This window comes from Antechinus flavipes, chromosome 6 (genome assembly GCF_016432865.1).
Source record: "Antechinus flavipes isolate AdamAnt ecotype Samford, QLD, Australia chromosome 6, AdamAnt_v2, whole genome shotgun sequence".
NCBI lineage: Eukaryota > Metazoa > Chordata > Mammalia > Dasyuromorphia > Dasyuridae > Antechinus > Antechinus flavipes.
The window spans coordinates 79,504,935-79,530,821 of NC_067403.1; the positions used below are offsets into that span (position 1 = coordinate 79,504,935).

Genomic DNA, 25,887 nt, shown 5'->3' on the forward strand with positions numbered 1-25,887 from the left:
AGAAAACAGATTACTTACTTTGTAAAAAATCATTTTTAATGTGCCGTAGAACCCCATGTTTTCTGTATTTTTCCCCTTCAGTGATTCTGTGCCCCCGCGTGTCCGGCTGCTTGGCAGTCTCTGACAATATAAACCTTTTTCAGGTAGGTATGTCACAGACTCTAATGTGGACATGCTCAGGCACGTCAGAAAAGGAAGATTAGGCAGCAGAACCAGCAACAAAACTCCACTGTAAAGGCAAATGCAGCTCAGTATCAAACCGCTTCTCAGGACACACATACATACATGCAGCCCGACTGAAGAGAACTCGAGGGAATAATGAGAGAGAAGGGAGAAGATTATTGGAGGAGACTCTGCCCTGTCAAAGCCTTGACTGAACAGATTCCTCCCTTAGCAGCAGAGGGATCAGATTACATCTTCCCTCGAACACAGAATGGTGCAGTCCAGGATTCAGCAATGCAGACTGCACATCAATTATATGGTGATCCGCTCCAGGGAGCCCGTAAGCACACAAGGCATTGAACAGAGGGAGGATGTGGGCAGGAAATGAGACAACCCCTATGCCAGCGTCCCCTCCCCAAACTTTTTGTCTCTTATCTTCATCTTAAAAGAACATAGGATTTTAGGAAAGCATTAACGGGCAGGTGACATTTTTACCAATTCACCCTTTTTACACAACTGAAGGAGCATTAGTAAAACAGACTATTTGGACCTAACTATGATGATACTGTAGTCCTGGAGAAGACTGGGGAGACTGGGGATGCAGAGTCATCAATCCCAAAGAGAGGAATAAAATATTATTTGCAGGGTTTGCAAACAGAATAAACAGCTCTGGAGGGCACAACATTGGTAACAATTATGTAATATGGATTAGACATTTGCTTATGAATTTTGAAGTCTGTAATGCTGAAGTCAATTAAAAATTTAATGAAAATAGCAACTCTCCATACTTTCCCATTCTGTTCCCTATCCTCCAAAAAGAGAAGACAGGAACACTCCCTCCTCTCACACATTTACATGAACCTAAGCTACCACCAGAATGCTGATGGCTTAGCAGTGGTCAAAAGGATAACATATAAAAGTTTTGCTGAAAGGTGTCTCCCCTCACCCCCCCACCCCACCCCATATCTCAACTCTGGCACATGAACTGGGTTCATTTTATGACTTCATGCTTGCCAGTTCACATAGAGGCACAAGTCTATTTCAAATTTTTTAAAAATTTATTTCAATTTTCTTAGGAACACATTTTAAATACTAATATAGTTAAATCTGTACCAATTGTCATCTTATAAAATGTTGAAAACTGGCTTTGAAGGTATTAGAAGATTTCTTAAGAGTAGAAAGGTCCATTATTATATAGTCTAGTTAACTAATTCCTACTCTCCTCAATCATGTACTATATTATAAGCAGATTGAAAGTATGGGGTTTATTACATCTGTAGTAGTAATTAACTGCCTTTATTATTATTTTTTTTAATCACTATCTTAAAAAACATACTAAATCGTTGTCCAGGATAGCAAAAAAATGTTTTTACTCACAAATTTTCAAGACAATCAATAATGGCTTGAAATACCTGTTGGTACAGAGTTGGAGCTGCCAATTGCTGCAACTCTTTATATAGATATATGTATAGATAGACATATGTATGTGTGTGTATATATATGGGTATATATGTGTTTATATATCTATATCTCACCTAATATTTTCTCTTGCCAACATTTTTAAGAATTTGTCATTTTCTTTGTTAATACAGCATGTCTTCTCATTGCAGCACTAGATGAAAGACTAAACCCTAGGTCAGTGATTATAAACATAAAAATAAGATTCCAAATATAAGTTTGATCAATACTATATAGTAATTCACATTTATATTGTGCCTGTTGTGTCCTCACAACAGCCTTGTAAGGTACATGGCTATTATTATCTCCATAATATAGCTGAGGAAATTGGATTTCAAAGGTTCAATAATTTGCCCAAAATCATATAGTTTAAGTCAATGGTTAAGGCAGCGCTATCCTTTTATTTAACTTTAATTTAAATTATTTAACTATTTAATTTAATTTATTTAACTATCCTTAAATCACAAGTCCCATACATACTCTTCTCTATAACACATTGACATTCACATAATTGTCACTTGAAAATTATATTAACATTATCAAAGAACAATAGACCATTTTGAGACTCCATTTAAAATTCTACTGGTGGCAATATACAATATGATGTGATATTACATCATATATGACACAACAGAGTACAATATAAGATAACAAAGTCTTGATCTTGAGGGAGAATTAAGTATATTTATGTATGTACACATATGTGTAGATCCATCAGAAGAAAAACACACAATTCTGAGGTGACATATATAATTAAAACATTCTTTCCATGAAGACTCCAGATTTATTGAAAAAAGTTTAAGAGACTATCAAAGAAATCAGCAGAAGAGTAAAAGAAAGTAAATCATTCATAAAGTTTGTCATCATCAGTCCTAGAACTTAAGCAGAAGCTCATTGGCCAGGAAAGTCAAATTCTAAATAGGCAAGCCAGGAGAAAGTAGCTTGAGTTCTTGCAGCCAGTGGTCAGTTTCCACGTGGTTGCTCAATGAAAATTTCCAGAGTGCCAATTGCTAAATTATCTTAAATGATATCAATTTGATAGGAAGAACATATTATTTGATCACTATGGAAAGGCTTGTACCATATCTATTCAAGAAGATGCAAAAGTTTTCAATGTGAGAATAACATTTTATCATTGCAAACTTGTACTTTCCATGATTTAAAAAAGTTAAATTATATCAAAAGCTATCTTTGACATTCTGTATACAAAATTATTGGAATGTAATTAAGTTTACCAAAGGGAAAAAAAACCTAAATAGCTACAAGAAAAAAATTTATTTCTTTATCATACAAATATTTGTAAGTAGAGCAGCAATTACATATAAGCTCGTCTAAATACTTATAAACAGCCAATTTCACTCATCTAAATATGAATTTAGCTTATCCTATAACTCAACCATAAATTTTTATGTTAGGCTAAAGTCACAAAAGTTTTCCATCTTGAATATATTTATTTAGCAGTTTCACCGCTTATAAACCTTTTTTTTTTTTTTTAAATTAAGTACCCATCAACAAAGCAGTCATAAAATATACACAATGCTTGTTGCAATACAAATTCACTGGATTAGGTATATATGGAGAACAGATGATAAGTAGGACTTCCCAATCAGCTGTTTCTTGATGAAATGAAGTGGGAAAGATAGCCATTAACAAGGACAAAAGAAAGGTTAGAAAAATAATCAAAGGCACAATTTTATCATAACATGGCCAGGAAATTCTGAGATAATGGCAATAAATTATCTAGTTGAACTGCTGTGTATCTAGTAAGAAGAAAAGTAACTCTTTTTAGAGATTGGGTTTGAAGTTGGATCCAATATCAAATAACATTAAACAACAAATGCCAACCCAATGAGCAACCTTTCTAGAATCATAGCATTAGAAAGTGGTATTAGATGAGCCACTGGGTTCATAGCCATACTCAAATAGAAAATTATGTTAACTGGTGGTACTAGTAAAAGCAAAGGTTTTATTCACTTTTCCTATAAAAACATAAAACAACAATGCAGATATTTTAAACTATTATGATAATCTTTCAATAGTTTTACATCCCATTTTTAAACCAGCAGGAGAAAAAAAAGTCATAATTCGTTTTTTTTTTTAATCGATTTTTTAAAATTTTATTTAACATCCTAAACTCATGAAATCATCAGGTATAACAAAGAATAAAGTAAAAAAAGTATTTCAGCAAAACTAATATATAAACCAAGTCTGATAATATTCTCTATTCTTAGTCTTCCTGCTCTATATAGAAGGGAGAGATATTTTTCAATCATATGTATTTTTTCCCCATTTTTTTTTACTCTGCACCAATCATAGAAGTTTTCATGTGAGGTATCTGCATCCTATATATTTATTATATCATATGACACAATAGCATTCCATTGCATTCATTCATTTATTTAGAAATTTCCCAACTAACAAGTGTCTATTGCATCCCACTCCCAAGTTACTATCAAAATGTATAAATATAAATATTTTGGTGCATATTATACTTTTCTATCTTTTTTCTTCCTGTGATATATACCTAGCATCAAAATGCATGGGTCAATAGGAATAAATTCAACATAAATATGATTTTTTAAAAAATTTGTTGTTGTTGTTTTTCAATAAGATTTTAATCAGAAATTCTTAAGACTAGTATCTGCTTAATTTCATGCAATTTTATCCGTGAACTTTGGTGAAGTCATTGTATCTTACTGGGTTTAGTTAAAAGTCATAATTCTTAAGTATCAACAATCCTTTTGGTTTTACTGTAATGACAATTTTATTCTGCTGTTACAATGGAAAAAATACCTGCTACAATTAGGTTTCTGGCCCTGGGCATCCTCTGGATCCAAGAAAGACCATTTAAAACTTTGACCCAGGAAGAAAGGAATGTCGGGCATGTAGAGGTCATACCCAATTTAGTGAAGCTTCACTAACCCATTGTCATTAACCTTCTGGTATGCAATTTCATACTGACAGGGTTACAACTGGATTTGGCAAGCTAATGAGTCTGTTCAATAACAGTAATCATTAGTTAAAACAATATCTATGTCTATCATTCATATTTTCACTTGGACAAGGAGGCACTTGTATACCTTACCAGAATATTTTCCTTGTCAACTAAACTACTTTTCAGTTATGAAGCAGATATGGGGATAAGGAGCTGGGAGAGAGGCACTGATTTGTTGTAGATCAAAATACAGAATCATATTATAAATCTGGTAAAATCACTAAGCCATATAGAAATAAATAAGAAAATTGGAGATGTGGCTGAAATACGAAAACCATTTTGTCATTAACAAGGATCTAAATTTCAAGGATTATTTTAAAGGTAAAAGGACTATTAGTCAAGTAGAGCTATAACTTCATTGATTAGGATATTACTTCCAAAGGTGTAAATAATCAAGGTTTCTCCATTCAGTATAATATCGCTCATCCTGATCTGATCCTGTTTGTCCAGATTAACTGACTGAAGTTTTATTTCTATTTCTACTTTCTATTGATACTTCTCTAGGATATCAGTAGAATACTTGTATTGCCCCACTATGAACCCTTGCTTTCACAATGTGACTCATCTTTTTCACTCTTGAATTTCCCTGATGACATGCTTTACCCCTCTGAATTTCTTTATTTGTACATGTTGTAGCCTGATCATTTGAACCACATGTCTCCTTCATTGCCCTCTCGCTAATATTCATTTTTAATTCCTGAAACACCTGAATGTTCCATGATAGTCATAAAAAACTGTTAAAAATTCAGCTTTTGTTTCTGGGATAAGTCTGAGAAATTAAAAAAAAAAAGAGCAAAAATAAAAAATAAAACATTTTGGGGGGGAAAAATTTAAAAAGACAATGTAAATCATTTTCCTCACCATACCCTGTACTCCCAGAGAAAGAGAGAGAGAGAGAGAGAGAGAGAGAGAGAGAGAGAGAGAGAGAGAAAGAAAAAGAAAGAGAGAGAGAGAGTATGTGTCAAAGCCTTGGTTAGTGTAGAGACTGGAACTCTGGAGAAGTATATTTGAAACAAGGTATTAATTCAATGGAATTGATGAGATGATGGTTCTTTAGTTCACATATATACTTAGTACTTAGTATGGTGATGTAATGGTTCCCTAAATTCATACATAATCAGTATGCTGTAATGATGTAAGAGTATAAGATATATAAGGGCTAAGAAGGACTAGAAGAGAGACATTCTATCAGGGAGACATACACTCTAATATATTTAAGAGTCCAGTGATCTGCTTCCAAGTTACCAACAAACCGTGCTTCTTTATTAACCTAACTATGCACTGTACATGCTTCCCTTAGGGGAGACTCTTTTCTTAGTATTTGCCCCATTTCAGCTAAAAAATGAAGGTGATTAGTTTAGCCCTTATCAAAGCTTCCTGCTTGTCTATTTTTATACTCACCCTATTTCTGGGTCCTGGGGACTTCTCCACTGACCTCATGATCATGTCAGTCGAACTGCTGAGCATAGGTCCTTATACCCCACATTGGGTGCCAAAATGTAATGTCTGGACTAGCATTCTGGAGGTTTTCCAGAAGGGCTTTAGTTTCAGCAGGATAGACACCATGAGAATGGTCAAGAACAGAGCTTCTTTATTCTGGCTCACTCTTGATCTTAGTGCAGGAGGCATGAGAGCCACCACGAGGCTGGTCAAAGATAGAATGTCTATCTTCCAGTCCTTCTTAGCCCTTATATACCTTATTGTAATTACATCATTATAGCATACTGATTATGTGTGACCTAGAGAATCATTACCTCATCAATTCCACTGAGTTAATACCTTGTTTCAAGTATACTTCTCCAAAGTTCTGCCTTCTACAGCTCCCACTTTCTTTTGTTTTAGAACACAAGTGGTCACACCCTCTCTGATTTCTTAGGAAGGGAGGTGAAAACAAAAAAAAAAAACAAAACAAAAAAAAAAAAAAGGGAGTGATCATGCCCTCCCTAACTTCTCAGGAAGGTGAGAACATCAAACCAGATATTGTTAGCAGGTTTCCTCTGGGCTGAAGGGTCTTACTTGAAACAGGTATACATAAATCCATCAGCATAGGAGGTATTACACAAGCACAAATATAGTAATATAATTCAGACTTAGGCTAGTAGTGATGCAGCAAACAACATGAATATGAGGAATTATACATGTCCATAAGTCTTAGAAGGAGGGTTTATAAATAACAGTCACACATACATCTCCTTCAGTAGCCAAGAGATAGTCCAAAACCAATCTATTGTCCATTATTTCATGTGTCAGGGAATCCAATGATTCCTGTAGATTTTGATGTTGGTAACTTGGAAGCAGATCAGTGGACTCTTAAATATATTAGAGTGCAAGTCTCCCTGATAGAATGTCTATCATTCAGTCCTCCTTAGCCCTTATATATCTTATTGTAATTACATCATTACAGTATACTGATATGTGTGAACTTAGAGAACCATTACATCACCATACTAAGTACTAAGTATATATGTGAACTAGAGAACCTTTATCTCATCAATCCCACTGAGTTAACTCCTTGTTTCAAGTATACTTCTTCAAAGTTCCACCTTCTAGAGGTTAGAAAATTGACTTTGATTTGTTGGATCACATTTTAACCATGTCTATGACTCAGTTTCTTTCTCTGTAAAACAAGATGAGGAGGCTGGAACAGATGAACTTTAAGATTGCTTTGAGCTCTAAATCAATGAAATGAAAATCATGGTATTTCACTCTATATTAGGAACTTTCATTAAAAAAAAAAAACTATACTTATTTTTGTGTCCAAGCTACTAAGAAAAATCTTGTTGTTTGTCCTTCCTTCTCAAAGAGGACCATGACATCAAGGAGGTGATGTCATGACAAGCAAGTAAACTGAATTGAAAGTAAGAGAAAACTGAGCAAGGTCACCTACCTCACTTTCCCTTCCACAGCTTAGATTCTAGGTTTTCTTGATTCAATTTTCTTGATTCAACCCAATCTTTCTCCATCAAGTCAAGTTGCTTCTAATTCTACTCATATTCATCTCCCCCAGGGGAAAACAATTACACAAAACAGGTTTTCAGTGTTAAATTCTTAACTTCAAATTAAATTTAAATTCTACTACTATTCAAATTCAAATTACTATTAAATTCAAATACTATTGTGTGCCCAGTCCTTTTCACAATGCTAATGAAAACAATTGACAATAAATCCCAATAAATCAATAGAGAATACCTCAACTTAAAAAACCTAAAAATTCTTAAAAGTTTCAGGTTGATGTGAAAGCATATTGAGATACCAAAACTCTCATGTCCCTATTCCTCTATGAAGTGCATGATCTAAGAAAAATATTTAATTCAGTTAAGTATCTCTTGATTTCATCTTTCACCAGACGGAAAAAAGAATACTTAGATTGAGTCACTTAAGAAGGTCTGAAAGGTTTAAGAAAATTTTTCTCTAAGGTATGCCAAAAGTTAAGTGACTATTTTGTGCTTCATGAATATAAACTGTTAAAGTTTCACTTGAGCTCTGTAACTATGTTTTGTTTTGTTGTGAGACTTTATTCCTGTTTGGGAATACTATACATTATAAGTAGAAATGACTTAGGTCAGAGATATTTACTAAACCATCAACTATGCCTTTTTTGGATTTATCTCTAAGCAAAGATGCTTAACATTAGTATAATTCAATTAATAAATTTGTCCTAAGCAGAACTTTTCCCAAAACACAGAATAAAGAATTTATCTTTCACACTGGTAAATGAATATAACCTTTCAAGAAGAATCATAAAGATTCACACACAAGTCTCTTACCCAGTTTGATTTTTCATATTTATTTGGATTTTTCTTTGCTGTGGTTAAGAATGAAAAAGTCTAAATGTGAGGCATGAAAGTTTTATGTTAATAAAGAATAAATAAGTTCCCATTTGGTTACTGCTCATCTCTCTTAAAGTCTGTATTTTTCCTGATGACATTTCCGGCATTCTTGATCCCTGGCTCATAAAAAATTTTGAGAGCTGGAAGGAATCTCAGAAAACATTTGTCTTAGTTTACAAATGAGAAAACTAAGACTCACTCTGTACATATCTTGTATGAACCTAGTTATTTACATATTTTCTCCTTCATTCGGAAATATAGAAATCTGTAGAAGCAGTAATTTTTGTTTGTTTGTTTGTTTTTTGTTTTTTTGTTTTTGGTTTGGTTGGTTGGTTTTTGCCCTTCTTTGTATCACCAGGAGTTAGCACAGTGCCTGGCACAAGTACTTAAAAAGTGTTCACAGATTAAATGCTATGCTTGTGCAGAATCACAAAGCATCTAGTTTCCTAAATGCCAATTTGGTGCTTTTTCTGGTATTCCAGGAAAGATTCAACCTGAGTGTCCATAAGGTGGCCTATGAGTCAAGGCAGAAAAAACTATAGCAGCAACATTCTACACTTGGCCTCTGTGAATAGTAGGTAAGTCTTTATTTTTCTAGGACTGGATACACAATCTAAAGATGATAACTCAAGTGCTACTCTTAAATGCCATGTTATCCCTTGTCAGAAAGTAAGAAGGAATGGAAAGTAGGAAACCCTGAATTAGCTAATTTATTTGGTAGTTCAAAAAAAGAAAATGAAAAGCAGTGGATAGAGGAAATTTGTAAAGGATGCAATCAACTGAGATGCAGTGTAATGTAATGGATTAAAAAAACCTAGTTTGAAACTCTACCTCTGACATATATCAGCTATATAACCTTGATCAATTCCACTAAACTTCTCAATGCCTCAAACCATAAAGTGGCAGATGAGTGGTCAATCTTTTGGGTAGAGGGAATTCTCTAAACTAATGAAATCACAGGACCAGTTCAAAATGAAACAATTTAAATCACCAACCAAATATTTGCTAACCATCTACAAAGTAATGATTCTCTGGAGCAGCTTTATCAAAAATGTATTGATCCTATAAGTTTTTTTTAGTTAGCATGTATCTCTATGTGTATATTTACCTATTTATAAATATAAATGCATTATTGTATTAAAAGAAGCAGTGTAGGATAGGAAACAAAAAACTGTCCCTGAAGCCAAGAAGACAGGGGATTCAAGCCCCACTAGGATATAAAATGGCCCTGTAATCCTGGGTCAGGTCAATTAAGAGCTCTAGGCAATTTTCCAAGGCTCTAAGCAGCAAGGAAGGAATTCCTTGACCAATGTGTTTCCTATACCAACAAATAAATGCCCTATCTTGCTACTGAATTTAATAATTATGTACCTTACAAACCAACACCCCCCCCCCATACAAGTTAAAGGATGAGATAAAGATGACATAACATCTCACCCTAAAATAAACAGGGAGCCACTGAAATTTACTGAGGAGGGGAGTAGCAAAGTCAGAACTTTATGTAGGGAAAATCACACCACTAACTGTGAAGAATATGAATTAGAGAGGGGAGACCTAAGATAAGGAGACCAATTAGAAGGTTACTGCCACAGTCCAGGCAAGACATGGTTAAAGGCAAAATTATAGTAGTGGCCATGAGAAAGGAAAGACAGGGATAGATAAGAGAGATGTTGTAAAGGTAGAAATAATGAGATTTGACAACTTATTGGATATGTCGTTGAGAAAGAGTAGCTAGAGGATAAAGCTGAGGCTGGGATTTTGAATCATTGTAAAAATATCAGTTCCCTCCATCGTAAGGAAGAAGGGCAGATAATGTAATATCTTTATACTGAAGATCACAACCCTTCCAGCTCATTCACTCTGGGAGATTTATTCTATTCTACTCAATATAAAAGGGGGGGGGGAGATCTTTTATTAACAGGTAATCGGGGGGCAAAGAGAGTGGGAGTTATTTCAAATGGTATCTGTGAAGATGCTATATATATGCATCTATATAGAAACTGATACCAGGAGCTTACTGAAGGGAGTGGCCAGAATAGAGGAATGAGGGTAGATATGACGTTAGAGAACCACCCCTTGCCCTCCCCTCCCCACAATTGGCTATTTTGAGGAAGGAAGGATATGATCCATCTTCCTTCCCCCAAAGTGAATGATCACACACATCCTCTCACTTTGGAGACCAATGCTACTGAGGACAGAAGAGAATTGCTGAATATGATAGTGGCCTGAGAAAAGCTCACAAGCTGATTGAAGAGACAAGAAGCTAAGATGAACAATAATATGACAGAATACAATCAAGTGCTAAGTTGTGTGATATGAAATATTAGTGTTATGGGAATTCAGAGAAGACTAATATGGCCTGAAGTAGTTAGAAATGCATGATAGTGGGCATGAGCAGGGGCTTAAGAGCATTATCTATATATTTCAATTATTCATGTAGTTCCTGTTTCCATTACTATCAGCTAGTAAAAATTGCATGTAGACATCAAAACATTGAAAGAAACATTTTAGATTACTTTTTTTTAAATATACTGGAATAAATTCAATAATTAATAGGATCATAAGTTTAAAACTAAAAGGGACCTAATAATTAATAATGATTATTATATATTCACTTACTTTTCAAGAATTCTTTCAATATACTTGATGTTTTATTCCTTAATTTCAAAGTGTGCTCTCTATCACATTACACCTTCAGGAATAGTTTCGTCTAGTTAACTAATTTCTGGGAACATTTATTTTTCTCTGTGAAAAGATTTGAGACTGTAACTTCTGGATTTCAGAGAGCTTATATTATATTCCCATTTATTCTCCATCATTTCACCCCACTCGATTTTAGGATAAAATGTGAGAATTATGGTATTTTCCCCTCTAATAAAAAAAAATCATTAAAAGGATTTTTATATTTCATTAAGGAAATTAAAAGAGAAAGATTATCAATATAATACCCTGAGAGAAGGTTGATTTTCACTAAAAATTCTCATCAAAATCTTAAACATAAAAAAAGCTAGAAAAGTATTTATTTCTTATCAGATTAGTACAGTAGATATATAGATCTACTATAGGATCTGCCTATCCAAATATACTCAGAAAAATCAGAAATTAATTGGCCTTATTTGTTATTTCTCCTGATATGAGTTCTGTCTGAAATCCAAGCATCAAGTTTTAAGTTGAAGTAAGCCAAAGAGTATTTCTCTACAAGAGTTCAGGGGATTTATCAATTAGAGAGTTGAGTGTTCACAGGTTATTGACTTTTTTTTTTTTTTTGTAGGAAGGTGGTGCTTATAGCAGGAGCTACTACTATTATCAGGGCTCTCTTATTAAACAGAGGTAATAGTAAAATTATTCAGAAAATAAATAAAATTTATACAAGACTTTAAAGTTTATAAGGCATTTTATATTTGTTATTGACATGAACCAAAAATTAACCCTATAAATTAAATAATATAGGTGGGATTATTCCTATCTCACAGAATAGGAAATATCATCTCAGTGAGATAACATGATTTAGCTATGTGGACAGGTAATATGAGATGAAGAGTGGGAACTTGATCTCTAACTCCAAGATTCGTACTTCTTTCTACTTTGTCACACTAACTCTCAATAAAATGGCATCTTTATGTTGACACAAAAATATAGAGAATAAAACCTTATCCATGAGAAAGGTTAAGAAAATGTATCTCCCTTACCTTTTTTCAGGTATTTGGGAAGGGGGATCAGAAACAGTTGGCATGTTAAGTTTCAAAACTGTTAATTTGCAAACCTACTTTCCTCCCATACATACTTTTCTTTGAGGCAGAGGAAAAAGAAAAAATATTTTCAGGAATTTTAATTATGTAAAATAAAAAGATTAGGTACAAACAACAATTCAGTTCCATGAACCATTTTAATCTCAAGCCTAAATTTAATCAGCAATTAGCAAATGAACACTTTATTTTCTATCAATAATCAGTCCTTATAAATGAAAAAAGAAAACCTACCCATTAAGTTTTACAGCTATAAATACACTAATTCATATATTAAAAGGTCATTTTATCTCAGGGAAGTAATTACAAGAAATTAAGAACAAGATGTTGCTTTAAAAGAATCAGTTTTCAAACAACATCTCACAAGAAAAATCTAGGCTGTATATTTCAAAAGATGGATTAAAATGAGTATTTTTTTTTCACATAGAAGAAAAAATTTCTCTATTTACTTACTTAAGGTACATATTGCCCTTAACTATTATAACAATGTGAAACTTTAAATATTTCAAAGAATTCTATCCACAAAGCAGAATTAAATCTATTAGTAATGACCAGCAGGAGGATTTCAGAAAGGCCTGGAGAGACTTACAGGAACTGATGCTGAGTGAAATAAGCAGGACCAGAATATCATTATATACTTCAACAACAATACTATATGATGACCAATTGTGATGGACCTGGCCATCTTCAGCAATGAGATGAATCAAATCAGTTCCAATGGAGCAGTAATGAACTGAACCAGCTATGCCCAGTGAAAGAACTCTGGGAGATGACTATGAACCATTACATTGAATTCCCAATCCCTCTATTTTTGCCTGCCTGTATTTTGGATTTCCTTCACAGGCTAATTGTACATTATTTCAGAGTCCGATTCTTTTTGTACAGCAAAATAACGGGCTGGCCATGTATACTTATTGTGTATCTAATTTATACTTTAATATATTTAATGTCTACTGGTCATCTTGCCATCTTGGAGAGGGGGTGGGGGGAAGGGAGGGAAAAATTGGAACAAAAGAATTGGCAATTGTCAATGCTGTAAAATTACCCATACATATAACTTGTAAACAAAAAGCTATGAAAAATAAATAAATAAAAGTCTCTTTTTAAGAAAAAAAAAAAAAAAGAAAAGTACTTATAAACTTTTAAGTCAGTAGTCTACTCACTCCCACACAGATGGAAAAAAACAACATTTTATTGAGAAATAAAGTATAAGGAATGTAAAGTCATTGTCCATTGTAGGCTTACTGAAAGAATCTTTGGTATAAGTCAAAAAGGATAGGAAAACAGGGATGAAATCCACTTCATATTGTTCTGTCATGACTTATCTCCTCTTCTAGTTCCCTCTATTTTGAAAGTTTTACTTTTCATTCGATGTCACTTAGAGGTTGAGTATTTGGGATGGCAACATCTACTAAAAAATGATACTCTTAAATTTTATGGATGAACATGTTTTGTTGTGTTCTTGTGAATACCATTTGGTCTGAGAGAATGATTGTTTTGAATATCATTTCTTGGTAGTTATCCAGGATATTTTGAGCTCTGTACCTAAATGGAGATTTGTTATTTTATAGCTTATATAGGATATATAGTTTCTGATGCATAGCACTAGCCATCAGATCATGTCTTGCTCAGAATTCAGCAGCTGCTAAATTTGTAAAGCCTACAGTGATGTGGGGCATAAGTTTTCACCATTATTGTTATTGTTGTTATAAATATTATTATTATTATTACTACAAAATCCTTTTCAGTCTAGGAGGACATACTGGACCTTATTCTTGTTGGGCTTTTTTTTTTTTTTTCCTGAGGCAATTGGGGTTAAATGACTTACCCAGATCACACAGCTGGGAAATGTTAAGTGTCTGAGGCCAGATTTGAATGTATATGTATATGTAATGAATGTATGTATATGTGTATGTATATGTAATATATATAATGTATATGTATATGTGATGTGTGTGTGTGTGTATGTGTGTGTGTGTGTGTATGTGTGTGTATGTATATGTAATGAATATATACAATGGTACTTCTCCCAGTTTCCAAGAAAACAGTGCTGGTCAGACTATCATGAAACTAGTTTAAGGAGCCATAGATGCAGTGCTGAGAAAATGTTTTTAATCAAATGAACTCTAAGGAAGCTTCCCGATTTTTAAAAAATACATAATAGTCATATTTTCAATTTTCTAGTGGAACTGATGCCAAACATCATTGCAAAGCTTAATGATTAGCAGAGTGTCTGGCATATAGTAGGCTCTTAATAAATGACTTATCACTAATTTATTAAACTGATTATAGCAAACTGCTAAGTTTAATAAACTAATTTTTAAAGGGTTTTAAACTCAAGATATATATATTTTTAAAGTGTTTTGGGCAAGAAATACTTTCTTCTGTTGTGCTCTATCTTAATGTGCTTTCTTTTCCTTTTAATGTGCTTTCCACTCACCCATGGTGGTCAGCTTAAGTGTGTATTATTTTTTTCTGGTGAAGTTGTAAGGATCCTTAAAGAGGAAGGATGTTTCTTGATAGAATAGATGAATGTAGCGTTCTTCTGTGCCCATGATCAGCTATTTTCTTGGCAAAAGATGAAAATTAACAGAGAAATGTCATATACTACTAAATCACTTACTATGAAGAATTCAGTTCATTTTTGAGACCTCTTGGAGTACCTGACAATCTATAATGGGATTTCTTATATAGGAACATTCTTTTATAAAAAACAAAAGGTTTTCTAAAACAAAGAATGACCCAGCAAATGGACATAAAGGTACTAATAATTTAATTACCATGAGTTCAACAAAACTTTTCTCCAATCCCTATAGCACATATAAAAAAAGAATATAGACAGTATAAAAAATAATCCTCACTCATTTGCTATGAAAATTATGAAAGAAGTTTAGGCAAAGAAAGGAGCTAAGAGTATTGAACCCTGTGCATTTCTTTCTTTCTTTTTTTTTAACAATGGCATTTTCATTCTTTTCATATGTTCTTAATTCAAAAATCCCAAAGCTCCATCTAAACTTCCAAATTACTCATCAAAAGAAAATATGCCACATCAATTGCACTCAAGGAAATAGAAAAGTTCCAAGAATTTGGAGGAATCGAAAAAAAAAAAATTAGAGCAAAAGTAAGTGTTCTTCATGCCTCCCATAATCACTGTCCCACTCACCCAAATCACATATTTGGGATTTTTTTTTTTTATCTCTTGCTAATTCATTGGTCCATTTAACAAAACAGGATGCTCTACAGGAAATTATGATAAAAGGATTTTATCTGTTATATAACTTTATTCATGATGTTAAAATGTTACCTTTATTGTTTTCAATAATAAAAACAATCGAATAGTATGTGTTGCTCCCAACTCTTATGCATTTCAAATTGATAGTTCATTAATTTTTTTTTTGATGATTAGATCTGAGTATTAGGCTGATAGATTAATAAATTTACCATTTCTGAAGATAGACATTATGTTTAGCTTTTATCTAGTAGACTCTTGAACATTACACTAATATACTTTAATAATGCAAAAATGATATCAAATGAATCTAGGATGGGATGGCTTTAAATAAATCCTTATTATTTCAGGATTTAAATCATAAATGAAAATCTAGAGATTTATAAAAATCGTAAATTCTAATGATGGGAAATTCAGTTTAAGAAGTATCTCTTCCTGGAGCAGCTTGGTGGTACAGTGGATAGAGCACCATACCTGAAGTCAGTTGGACCTGGGTTCAAATTTGATCTCAGATACTTAACAACTTCCTAGCTGTGTGACCTAGGTAAGTCATTTAACCCCAATTGCCTCAGAGGGGGAAAAAAAGTATCTCTTCCCTTTAAAAAATTTTTTTCTGTAACTGTAGCCTTTTTTTCCTTCTAGTTAATATCTCTTTTTAATGTATTTTTCCCATTATTCCTATTTCTGTCTCCCAATGCCCGAGTCCATGAGCACATAAAACAGACATAGACACATATACATATACATACATACACAAAGTTGCATCCCCCTTTTCAGTGATAATTCCTCTTAGAAATGAAAGCAGAAACCATATCCATACTTTGACTTTCTATTTTTCATATGTTAAATGCATGTGACTTTTTGATGTTCTCATCAATAGAGCACAGAACCTAGAAAGAATTTGCTAATCGATCCTTTATTTTAATTAGAAAAGAGAAATATAAATATTAGTTCAATATAGAACTATTCCCATTTAAAATCGATCAATAGATGTACATATGTGGCTCAAATTTTGTTTTTACTTTTTCCCTCCTCAAAGTCCCATTGCCGAGTTATCTTCTGCCATTATTTCCATGTTAAATCCATCTTACATAATAGTGTAGCCATTTTCTTGCTAAAGTAAACTCTCCTACATGTACAAATGATCCTCCATCCTGCATTTTCCAGCAGATCATCTTCTCTCATCCCCATTATCTCACCTATCTTCAATCTCTTCTTGTCTATTGGCTGTTTCTCTACTGCCTACCACTACATCGTGTTTCCTTCACCTATAAAAAACACTCACTTGAAATATCACTCTTAAGACAATTCTCTACAATAAATGCCTCCACATCCTTTCCTTTCACTCTTTTTTTAACTCTTAACAATCTGGCTTTCAATTGAAACTGCTCTCTACAAAGTGACTTAACAATCTCTTCGTATCTAATGGCCTTTTCTGAAGCCTCAACTTTTTTGACCTTTCTATGGCTTTGATACTGTCAACCATCCACTCTTCCTTAATACTCTTTTCTCTCCGGTTTTCTGTGACACTCTTCACTTCTGGTTCTCCTCCTACCTATCTGATCTTTCCTTAGTTTTCTTTGCTGGATTTTTATCCATGCTACTCCTATTAACCCTGGATATCCCTTGGGATTCTGTCCTGTGCTTTCTTCACTTCTCCCTCTATGCTATTTCACTTGTGGTCTCATTAGCTCTCACAGATTCAATTATGATCTGTAACCAAATGATTCTCAAATCTACTTATCCAAACCTAACTTCTGCTGATCTCCAAACTGATACCATCAACTGCCTACTGAGTGGTTTGAACTGAATGTTCCATAAACATCTTAAATTCAACATGCTCAAAATTGAACTTATATCCTCCTACATCCCCCGAATTTCCATTCTTCCATTCTTTCTTTAAAAAAACCACCCCTCCAGGTTTGCAATCTCAGTAATATCCTTGATTCCTTACTTTGTCTTGGTTCGCATATTCAAGTTGTTACCAAGATTTGTTAAGTTTACCTTCATAAAATTTCTTGCAAAGGCTTCCTCTTCTGACACCGCCACTTCAGCGAGCAGAAACAGTTTGCTTTTCTTTGTATCCTAAGCACTTAGTCCAATGCTTTATCCACAGCACTTTGTGCCTGGCACAGGACAGGCACTTAATAAATGTTTACTGACTGATAAGGAGACCATGGACTAGAGCTTATTACACTTTTTCTCACAAAGATGTTCTTAGTATAATTATTTTTATTGTGAAGGGATTTGATCTAAATTTGTCCCTTTTGATTAGTTGTGAAATGGCAGGGCTTATATTGAAAAGTATTCATACAATATTTTGTCTAGGTGTGAGGTTTGATTTTCAAGCATGTTGAATTTAAAAGACAATAATGTCTAAATATTTTGGCAAATTAAGTTTTTTTTAAATGATTTTATAAATGGAGAAAAAACTAAAAAATTCAGTATACTTGACATATGGTTCTTTTTAATATAAATTTTGTGAAAATCTTTTTATTTTACAGGACCTAAATCTAAGCAAAACTAAGACATGAAAATGTCCAAAGCCATCAATAATGTTCTATTGCTTATAATCCCCCATTTCTGTAAAGAATAGAAGAAGGTATCTTCTCATCCTTCTTATTTGGGACCAAACTTAGTCATTACAATTCGATAGCAGTTTCAATTGCAATCACTGGAAATAATGTTTTTCTGGTTCACATTGCATCAGTTCATGTTAGGTCTCCACTTGCTTTTCTACATTCATCATATTTTTTATATCACAGAGTGATATTCCATTATATTCACCTACTATAATCTGGCAAATATGGATTGGTTTAGCCATTGCCTAGTCAATAGCTATCTACTTGTTTGTAGTTTTCTGCTACTATAAATATTTTTTTGTGAATATTGGGCCTTTTATTTTATCACTGATATCCTTGGGGTACTTAACAGAGTAATCACTAGATCAAAAGATGTGGACATTTTATTGACATGCTTCTAAAATTCTACCTGTGTTAGACACAGAGATATTGTATTTCTTAACCATAGGGAATAAAGGAAATAAACCTTTATTAAGTACCTAACATACATCATCTACATTAAATTATTCCCTTATGTGATCATCATAACAACCCTGGGAGGTAGATACTATAATAATTCCCATTTTAGAATAGAGAGAAATGAGGCAGACAGAAATGAAGGGGCTTTCCCACTCATGCAACTTATAAGTATTGGAGGCCAGATTTGAATTCAGATTTTTCTGACTACCAGACCAGTGCTCTATCTTCCGTGAAACCTAGCTGCCCAAGAAGAAACAGAACAGAATGACAAGCATAAATATATCAAGTGTATTTTATTATTTGAATTTAAAATGTCAATATTGTGAGAAACTCATTCTAGAGAGGCAGATTAGCAATTACTCTGCAACTCATGGTCTTAAGAGAACATCCTGGGGGCCTTAAATTTAGGTTATGGGCCCTGCCCAAGGTAACATGGCTGGAGTGTGGAAGTCAATGGACTGAAGTCAAGTTTTTCTGACTCTATGACTATCTCTATCCATCACACGATATGACTTTTAACAAAGAAACACAGACATTCTTTTGTTTATAGAATATATAGCATTTTAACTAAAATCTTTGAAAAATTTGAAATGAATATACATTTTTAAAAATTGGCTAATCTCTTGAAGGACGCTTTTAAAAGCTGATTTCAAACTTTTTCAACAAATCTATTCTAGTTCAAAAGATGTGCAATAAGAAAAAACACATTTCTATGAGGAATCGTTTAAATATAGAAATGAATATAAAGTCAAAGTCCATACAAAAAAATTTGATGTTTCTAATGCTCTGATGTCAACAATAGATACTGTGTTAATTCTTGAAATATATTCTTTTGCACCTCCCTCTGGAACTGACCCTTTTGATTTTATCATCAAGGTTCTACTTTTAGTTTTATTCCAACCTGAAATACTTTCCAAATTAAGAAAAAACTTTGTAAGATTAAACAAGTGGAATAACTTCCAAGAGTTGTTAAGAGAAGAAGCGCTAATAATTAATAGGAAACACAAAATAATTTAAGATTCCTTACAAAGAATTTTTATTTGGATGTCCTTTTCTAAACATTGGGGTTTTATTGGGATAAGTTGTTATACATATGAAGGATCTATTTCTCTGTATGAAAAATAAAATTGCTCTATAGGGTACAGAGTATAATACTGCAAAGAATTATTTCTCTGATGAAATAATGAATTAATGAATGAGATTAATTCAAATATCCCATCAAAAATTCCATTATATTATCAATATCATTTGTAGTTTAAAATCACTGTTATATAATGCAAAAAAAACCATATTTAGTAGTTGATTAAAAAAAGGAAATAATTTAAGCTTCATATCCAAATACTGGAGGCCAAAAATGATAGTAATTTTAAGTAATTTCTTTCTTAGAGCCATAAATACATTTCAAATGGTACTACATGTACAATAATGCGGAAAAACAAAAAACAAAACCCTCATGCATATATCTAATTTGGAAAACTCACTTGTTAGCATTTTTATATGATGGAAAGAATACCAGATTTGAAGTCAGAGGCTCTGGAAAGAATCTTGGTTCTTATATTTGCTAAGCTTTGATTCAATCCCTCAAATTCTCTGGAGCTCATTCTTTTCATTTGTACAATAAGGTGATTTACTCTTTAAGGATATTTTCTAGTCCTAAATCTTATGATACTATAAAACATAAGTTTAAAAAAAACAATAACAAAAAAAGATTTTGAGGGAAAAGATCTATGACCTTCATGTCTAGTATTTAAATCTGATTTAACAGGCATTCAATTCTGAATATATATCCATTGCTCTAGGAAACTTTACCTAAATTTAGGAACTGAAAGATTATTAAGCACCTCATTATTTACAATGCATTGTGTTCTGTCATAAAGATGCTAAGGTTAAAAACAACAAGTCTCCTGCCTTCAAGGAGCTTACAATCTATTAAGGGAAGATGAAATATGTAGATAAATACACTACAATTTAGAACATGAGTACATAAAAGAATGATAAAGTATTCTCAAATAAAATGAGGAAGAACTCAATTGCAGGTTTTCCAGAGAAGAGGGGAGAAAATGAAAGAGGATGCTGGAAGGGCAATGTTGAAGAATTTATCTGCTTTGTGACAAAGTACTTGAGGGTCAATTCAGGAGCGTCAATTTATTACTATCCAACCTACATAGTCCTTTTCCTTAGATTTTCTTAGAATTCTTAACAGTATCAAAGATTCTACCAAATAATGAGCATGTGATTATATAATGTCTTGTATTGGTTTCTGGTCTTTTCATTAACTCACATTTCAATTTCTTAACCATACAGTAAGCTCCACAAGGTCAATGAATAAGCTCTCTACATTTTTTTTGTCCCTGCCATAGTTTGATGTAGTGTAGTTTACGTAAGTAAACACTGCTGATTTTAAAAACATGGACAGATACAGAAAGATGGACACATAAATAGACAAAAAGATAGCCTGTGGTCTCTTTTCATTATCTGTAGATGTGAAGTAAGTGGATGCCATCATTGCTATGACTCTTGATTTCAAGCTATTAGGCAATATAGTTATTCATGGCCCAACCCATGTCTATTTAATCATTATACTAAGTTGATCATGATAACTGAGTGCTTCAATGACTTCCCCATTGCCTTTAGGATGAAATTAACGTTTTAGCAAAAAGCTGTATAGCTAAGATCTCTGTTCTAACAACATAATTCAAGAGATTCATGACTTTCTGTCTTAGGAAATAGATTAGCAGACAATGTTGATGCTGAATACATAATTTTGTTATTTTAAAATGTCTATTTTCAATTTTCTATAAGTTTTAAAAATTACTATCAACTGGCAGCAGACATATAAGAAGATACTATATGTGGAAGAGAAGAGGTCCTTAGAAAAACTCTATAATTTTGGCCAAGTGTTTTTCTATAAATTTACAGCTATTATATCTTCCATGTTTTATAGATGAATCTGAGGTAAAGAAAAGTTAAATGACTTACTTAAGACCACATGATGAACAGTGTTGGGTTCAAAATCCAGTACTTTTCTCACTACATCATGCTCACAAAATACTTCTCTAACAATGAGATTCAGAGAGAAATTTTAATACCATATACATATAGTAAATATACAATGGCATCTAATTTTTAAGGTAGACATGTCAAACTACCAAAATATATAATGGAACTAAAAATTATTAGAGGAGAAATATCTTTAAATGGAAAGGATGAGAAGCCTTTTAAATGGGCTATCCTTCTTATGACATAATAAAACAAGTCTATACATATTTTACTACTTTTATAGAAACAGTTTGTCTATAATAATATGTTTAGGTGAAAAAAATTAAGTAAATGAAACCAATTAGAAATATGAAATCCACTATAAGATGAAGACAAAGCCCCAAAGATATGAATATCTTCAAAATTTATTAAGAAATTATAAAAGCATATTAAATTGAAGAAGAAACAATATGGATGGTATCTCCTTGCCCCATAGGCCATTTATCACTTTCATGTACCATGGTTAATTAATATTCTATAAAGGTTTTCAAAAGGCTGAATACCTCTCAAGATTTGAATTCATGGGGCCGACCTTCGACTTCCTTAGAATGATTTTTAATGCACTCTGTTATCAGTAAAACCCGTTCAAACACATGCCCCATCTGCTAGCACCCTGTTTGCAAAAGAGCTTCTTAGACTTGCAGACAGAGCAGCTTCTGCCTGTTTCCTTCTCCCCTCTACATACCAGCTGTATGGTAATGCACACAAACAGCTGAAAAATCCTGCTCAGGAACAAAGCTGGTGCAAAATGGGCAGGATAACGCTTCTACTCAATAAAGCAGTTGCAGTTCAAATTTAACAGATTAACTACGATGGAGAAGGAGGTGAGGTTTGTGTTTAAATTAAGGGTCTTCAGATAACTAGACAATGAAAAGAACTAAAGAGACCACAATTTACCACCCTGGACTCTGCTACCCCCAAGTCTAAACTGCAGATACTTTTGCTAAAATGTATGAACCAGTTCTTCAGATTTTCTAAGTTCTTATTTCTTTAGTTTCATGATATATTATACATTATCTTTATCAGTAAAGTTTTCAAAGAAGGTAGGTTGTTCATGAATACTTACATTCCTTAATTCACAACTCAGTTGTGAAACTGAAGAAAGGGAAATGGTTTCAGTATTTAAAATCATTGTTTCACTGAGAGTATTTTTCAGTAACATACATTAATCCATTAGATAATATACTTTATGTACTAACAAATCATGACATTTCAGAATTTTCATGCTGAACTGAGGTAAATATAATTTAGAGAGCTATCCTTAGAACACCCAATAAAGTATCAAGAAGGTATGCTTTTTTTTTCATCTAGATAAGGGAGCTAAATTTAAGACAGTTCTTCTCACTAGTCTTTATGATATATCTACAAAATAGGTAAGCACAAGTGATATTATTTTTAGCAGTTAATTAAACCCTTCACATGATTATTACTTCATGTCTTTTTTGAGAAATTTGGGAAGGAATTAAAATTTTTGGAATTCTAGGGAAATATCCAGGATCCCCAAATAATCAAATAATTGATAATAATTACTGATTAATCATATGTTTAATTCTAAGTATTTTCTTTTTTCATGAAATCAGAGAATTACCAAAAATTGTCAAAAGGAAATTGTGCTGTTTCAAAATTATAGAGGAATATTTTCTCATTTTGCAAATTAAAGAAATCTATTAGTAGAGCTGACTGTTTGATTGATTATATTAAAAGTATATGGAAAAAGTCTGAAATGTATTTATAAGTAAAGCTTCTTAAACTGCAGGTCATGCATGGAATCATACAACTGAAAGTAGGGATTGTGAAATTATAATATCAGCAAATGTTTGATCTGTATACCTATTTTATATACCTAAATATCCAAAACCACATAAAAAATTTTCAAGTAAAAAGGATCATGAGTGGAAAAAGTTTAAGAAGCCCCGTTTTAAAAAATCAATTTTAGGTATGGGTTGGATAATTTTTTCCTCTGCTAAACAGGGTATCTTATAAGACAAAGACCAACTGGAAATAATTACAGAATAAAGAAAAAAGTACGGAAGTTTAGATCTTGAAGAAAATATTCATTTTATTTTTAATACTTAGTCATGGAAATATAGTTTTATTGCTAAAAGAATACTTTTTCATTTAAACCACAAATAATGAAGTAAAGATACTTTTTACCAAATGGATGTTGTGTTCCACTAGACATGTAGTAAATGACAGAAAATAGAAAAGTGCAACACAAAATTAAAAACAAAAACAAAAACAAAATACAATTAATTATACTATATACATACTCCTCGCTTTGAATAGCTTGTTGATAATGAATGAGGGTAAGAGATTGCTAATTTTCAAAAGGAGAGAGAGAAGGGAGGAACACATTTTGACTAAAGCATTATAAATGGAATTTAAGAAACATGAAGCTCATTTGGATTTTGTATTCCTTTTGTATTCATTTTCTTCCTAACTAAACTAACATGTTCTTTGATCACAAACAGAAATAGTAGACAAAAGTTTCTATGAAAAGTTAATGCCTAGCAGTAGGTAGCAATTATAAATTCTATATAAAAATTAAAATTTGCAACCATTTTTAGCTATTAAAATAGCAATCAGTCCAGCTTTAAGTACTAAAGTATATTTTTGAAGATATTTATCAGTAACACTCTTAGCTTTTATATACATACATACATACACACAAAACATTCTTACTACTTTGCTGAATGAATCATTCAACAAAATAGTAAGAAGATAGTACAATACTGCCCCTACACGTTCATGCCAGTAAGTAACAATGCAATTTTAAATAACTGATATAGTAATAAAAATACATTGTAGTGGAATGTCTAAATTATTCAACTAAAATTGCTCACATATGAATGATATTAATTTTTCCACATAAAACAATAATAAAATATTAGACAGAGGATAAAAATAATTTTTTCCTAATTTGTGATCAAGAATAGCAAAAGTTAATTTTTAAAAATTCTACAGAAATTTATTGAAAAGAAAGTATAATGTACAAATATTCTTTTCCATAAAGTCCACAAGTTTTTAGCTCTGATTTCTCCATCATAGTTCATTTTGAAAATAACAAGATGCCAATGAGCTTCCTCATCTTCTCTTTCTTGAGGCAATGCTCATGAGAAACATAAGTTAAACATAAGTGTGGAGGGCAAAGAGCTCTAAGGAAACCAAGAGATTCGAATCTTGTCACAATGTAAAGGTGTGTCATTTTACCCCTTTTAAGTCTCAACTTATTTCTAAATGCACTTATTTCTAAAGAGAACTTGAACCTTTAAAAAGCCCATTATTGCACAAACAGCTCAATTTTTAAAAACTAGTTTTTGACCTTAAATTATCTTTATATAGGTTTAAAGTTTCTGAACTGAGGTAACTAGATACTACAATGGATAGAAGACCAGACCTGAAGTCGGGAAGGTCCAAGTTCAAATCTTGCCTCAGACACCACCATACCATGACCTTAACTAAGTCATTTAACCTCTGTTTGACTTCCTGTGTCTGTAGCATGAGGATAATAATCCCATTATAGTCTCAGAATTATTGTATGTATAAAATTAGACAGTACTCATGAAGCATTTTGCTGATCTAAACACACTCACTTATGAAGTTAATCCTCCATTAAGTTCTATAAACAAAAGTGACTACAAGCATATTAAGTTTAATTGCAGAACATATATTATATTGTACCTAAAGATTAATCCATATCTGGATGGTTTCCTTTTCAACACGTTAGCCACCAGATTTTTTTGATTAAAACAGATCATGAAGATCATATATCATATATCAAGGAATGGGGAAGACCCTTGTTCCTTCTCAGTCTCTTCTGAGGTATCTTCATTCAGGTCATTCCCACTAATAAGTGGCCACATGGCTCAGAATTCATTATCTGCCCCCCTCCTCTCCCTCAAGCTTCCACTCTTCCAAACATCTTTATTACTGTTGAGGGCACTGGTATCCTCTCAGTCTCTTGGGCTTCCAATCTAGGTGTCATCCTTAATTCCTAATTCTGGCTCACCGTCCATATCAAGTCTGTTGCCAAAGCACATTGATATTACTTTTGTAACATAAAGCTGATGGTGAAATGGGGAGGAGAGGGAGGAGCGCATATCACTTCATGCATACATTACTGCAATAGCCTGTTTATGGGTCTATTTATCTCAAAAGGTACCATTTCTTACCTCTCTTTATATCACTGGTGCTTAGGAACAATCCTGGCACAGACTAAGTGCTAAATGTTTAATGATTGATGGACTCAATGGACGGAATGCCTACAGCAATGAAATCATAGATCTTCTGATCTATGTTTCAGTTTAAACATATGTATTCTCCAGACTTGATCATTTTCATTTCCTTTCAACTAAATTGTACCTTTAAATACAGGTACAAATAACTC

The 25,887-nt window shown here is 32.7% G+C and overlaps 1 protein-coding gene across 3 annotated transcripts in view; it reads right to left on the reverse strand.

The window, feature by feature from the left end:
- FBXW7 (F-box and WD repeat domain containing 7) overlaps positions 1-25,887 on the reverse strand; it is a 109,468-nt gene that overhangs the window by 34,388 nt on the left and 49,193 nt on the right. The window contains exon 1 of one of the 3 annotated variants that reach the window (XM_051966182.1): positions 19-475. The exons of the other annotated variants lie outside the window; for them this stretch is intronic. Within the exon in view, the coding sequence (XP_051822142.1) occupies positions 19-279 (261 nt within the window). The 5' untranslated portion in view covers positions 280-475. Of the gene's footprint in view, positions 1-18; positions 476-25,887 lie in introns of those variants that run through there. 3 annotated transcript variants of the gene reach the window in all.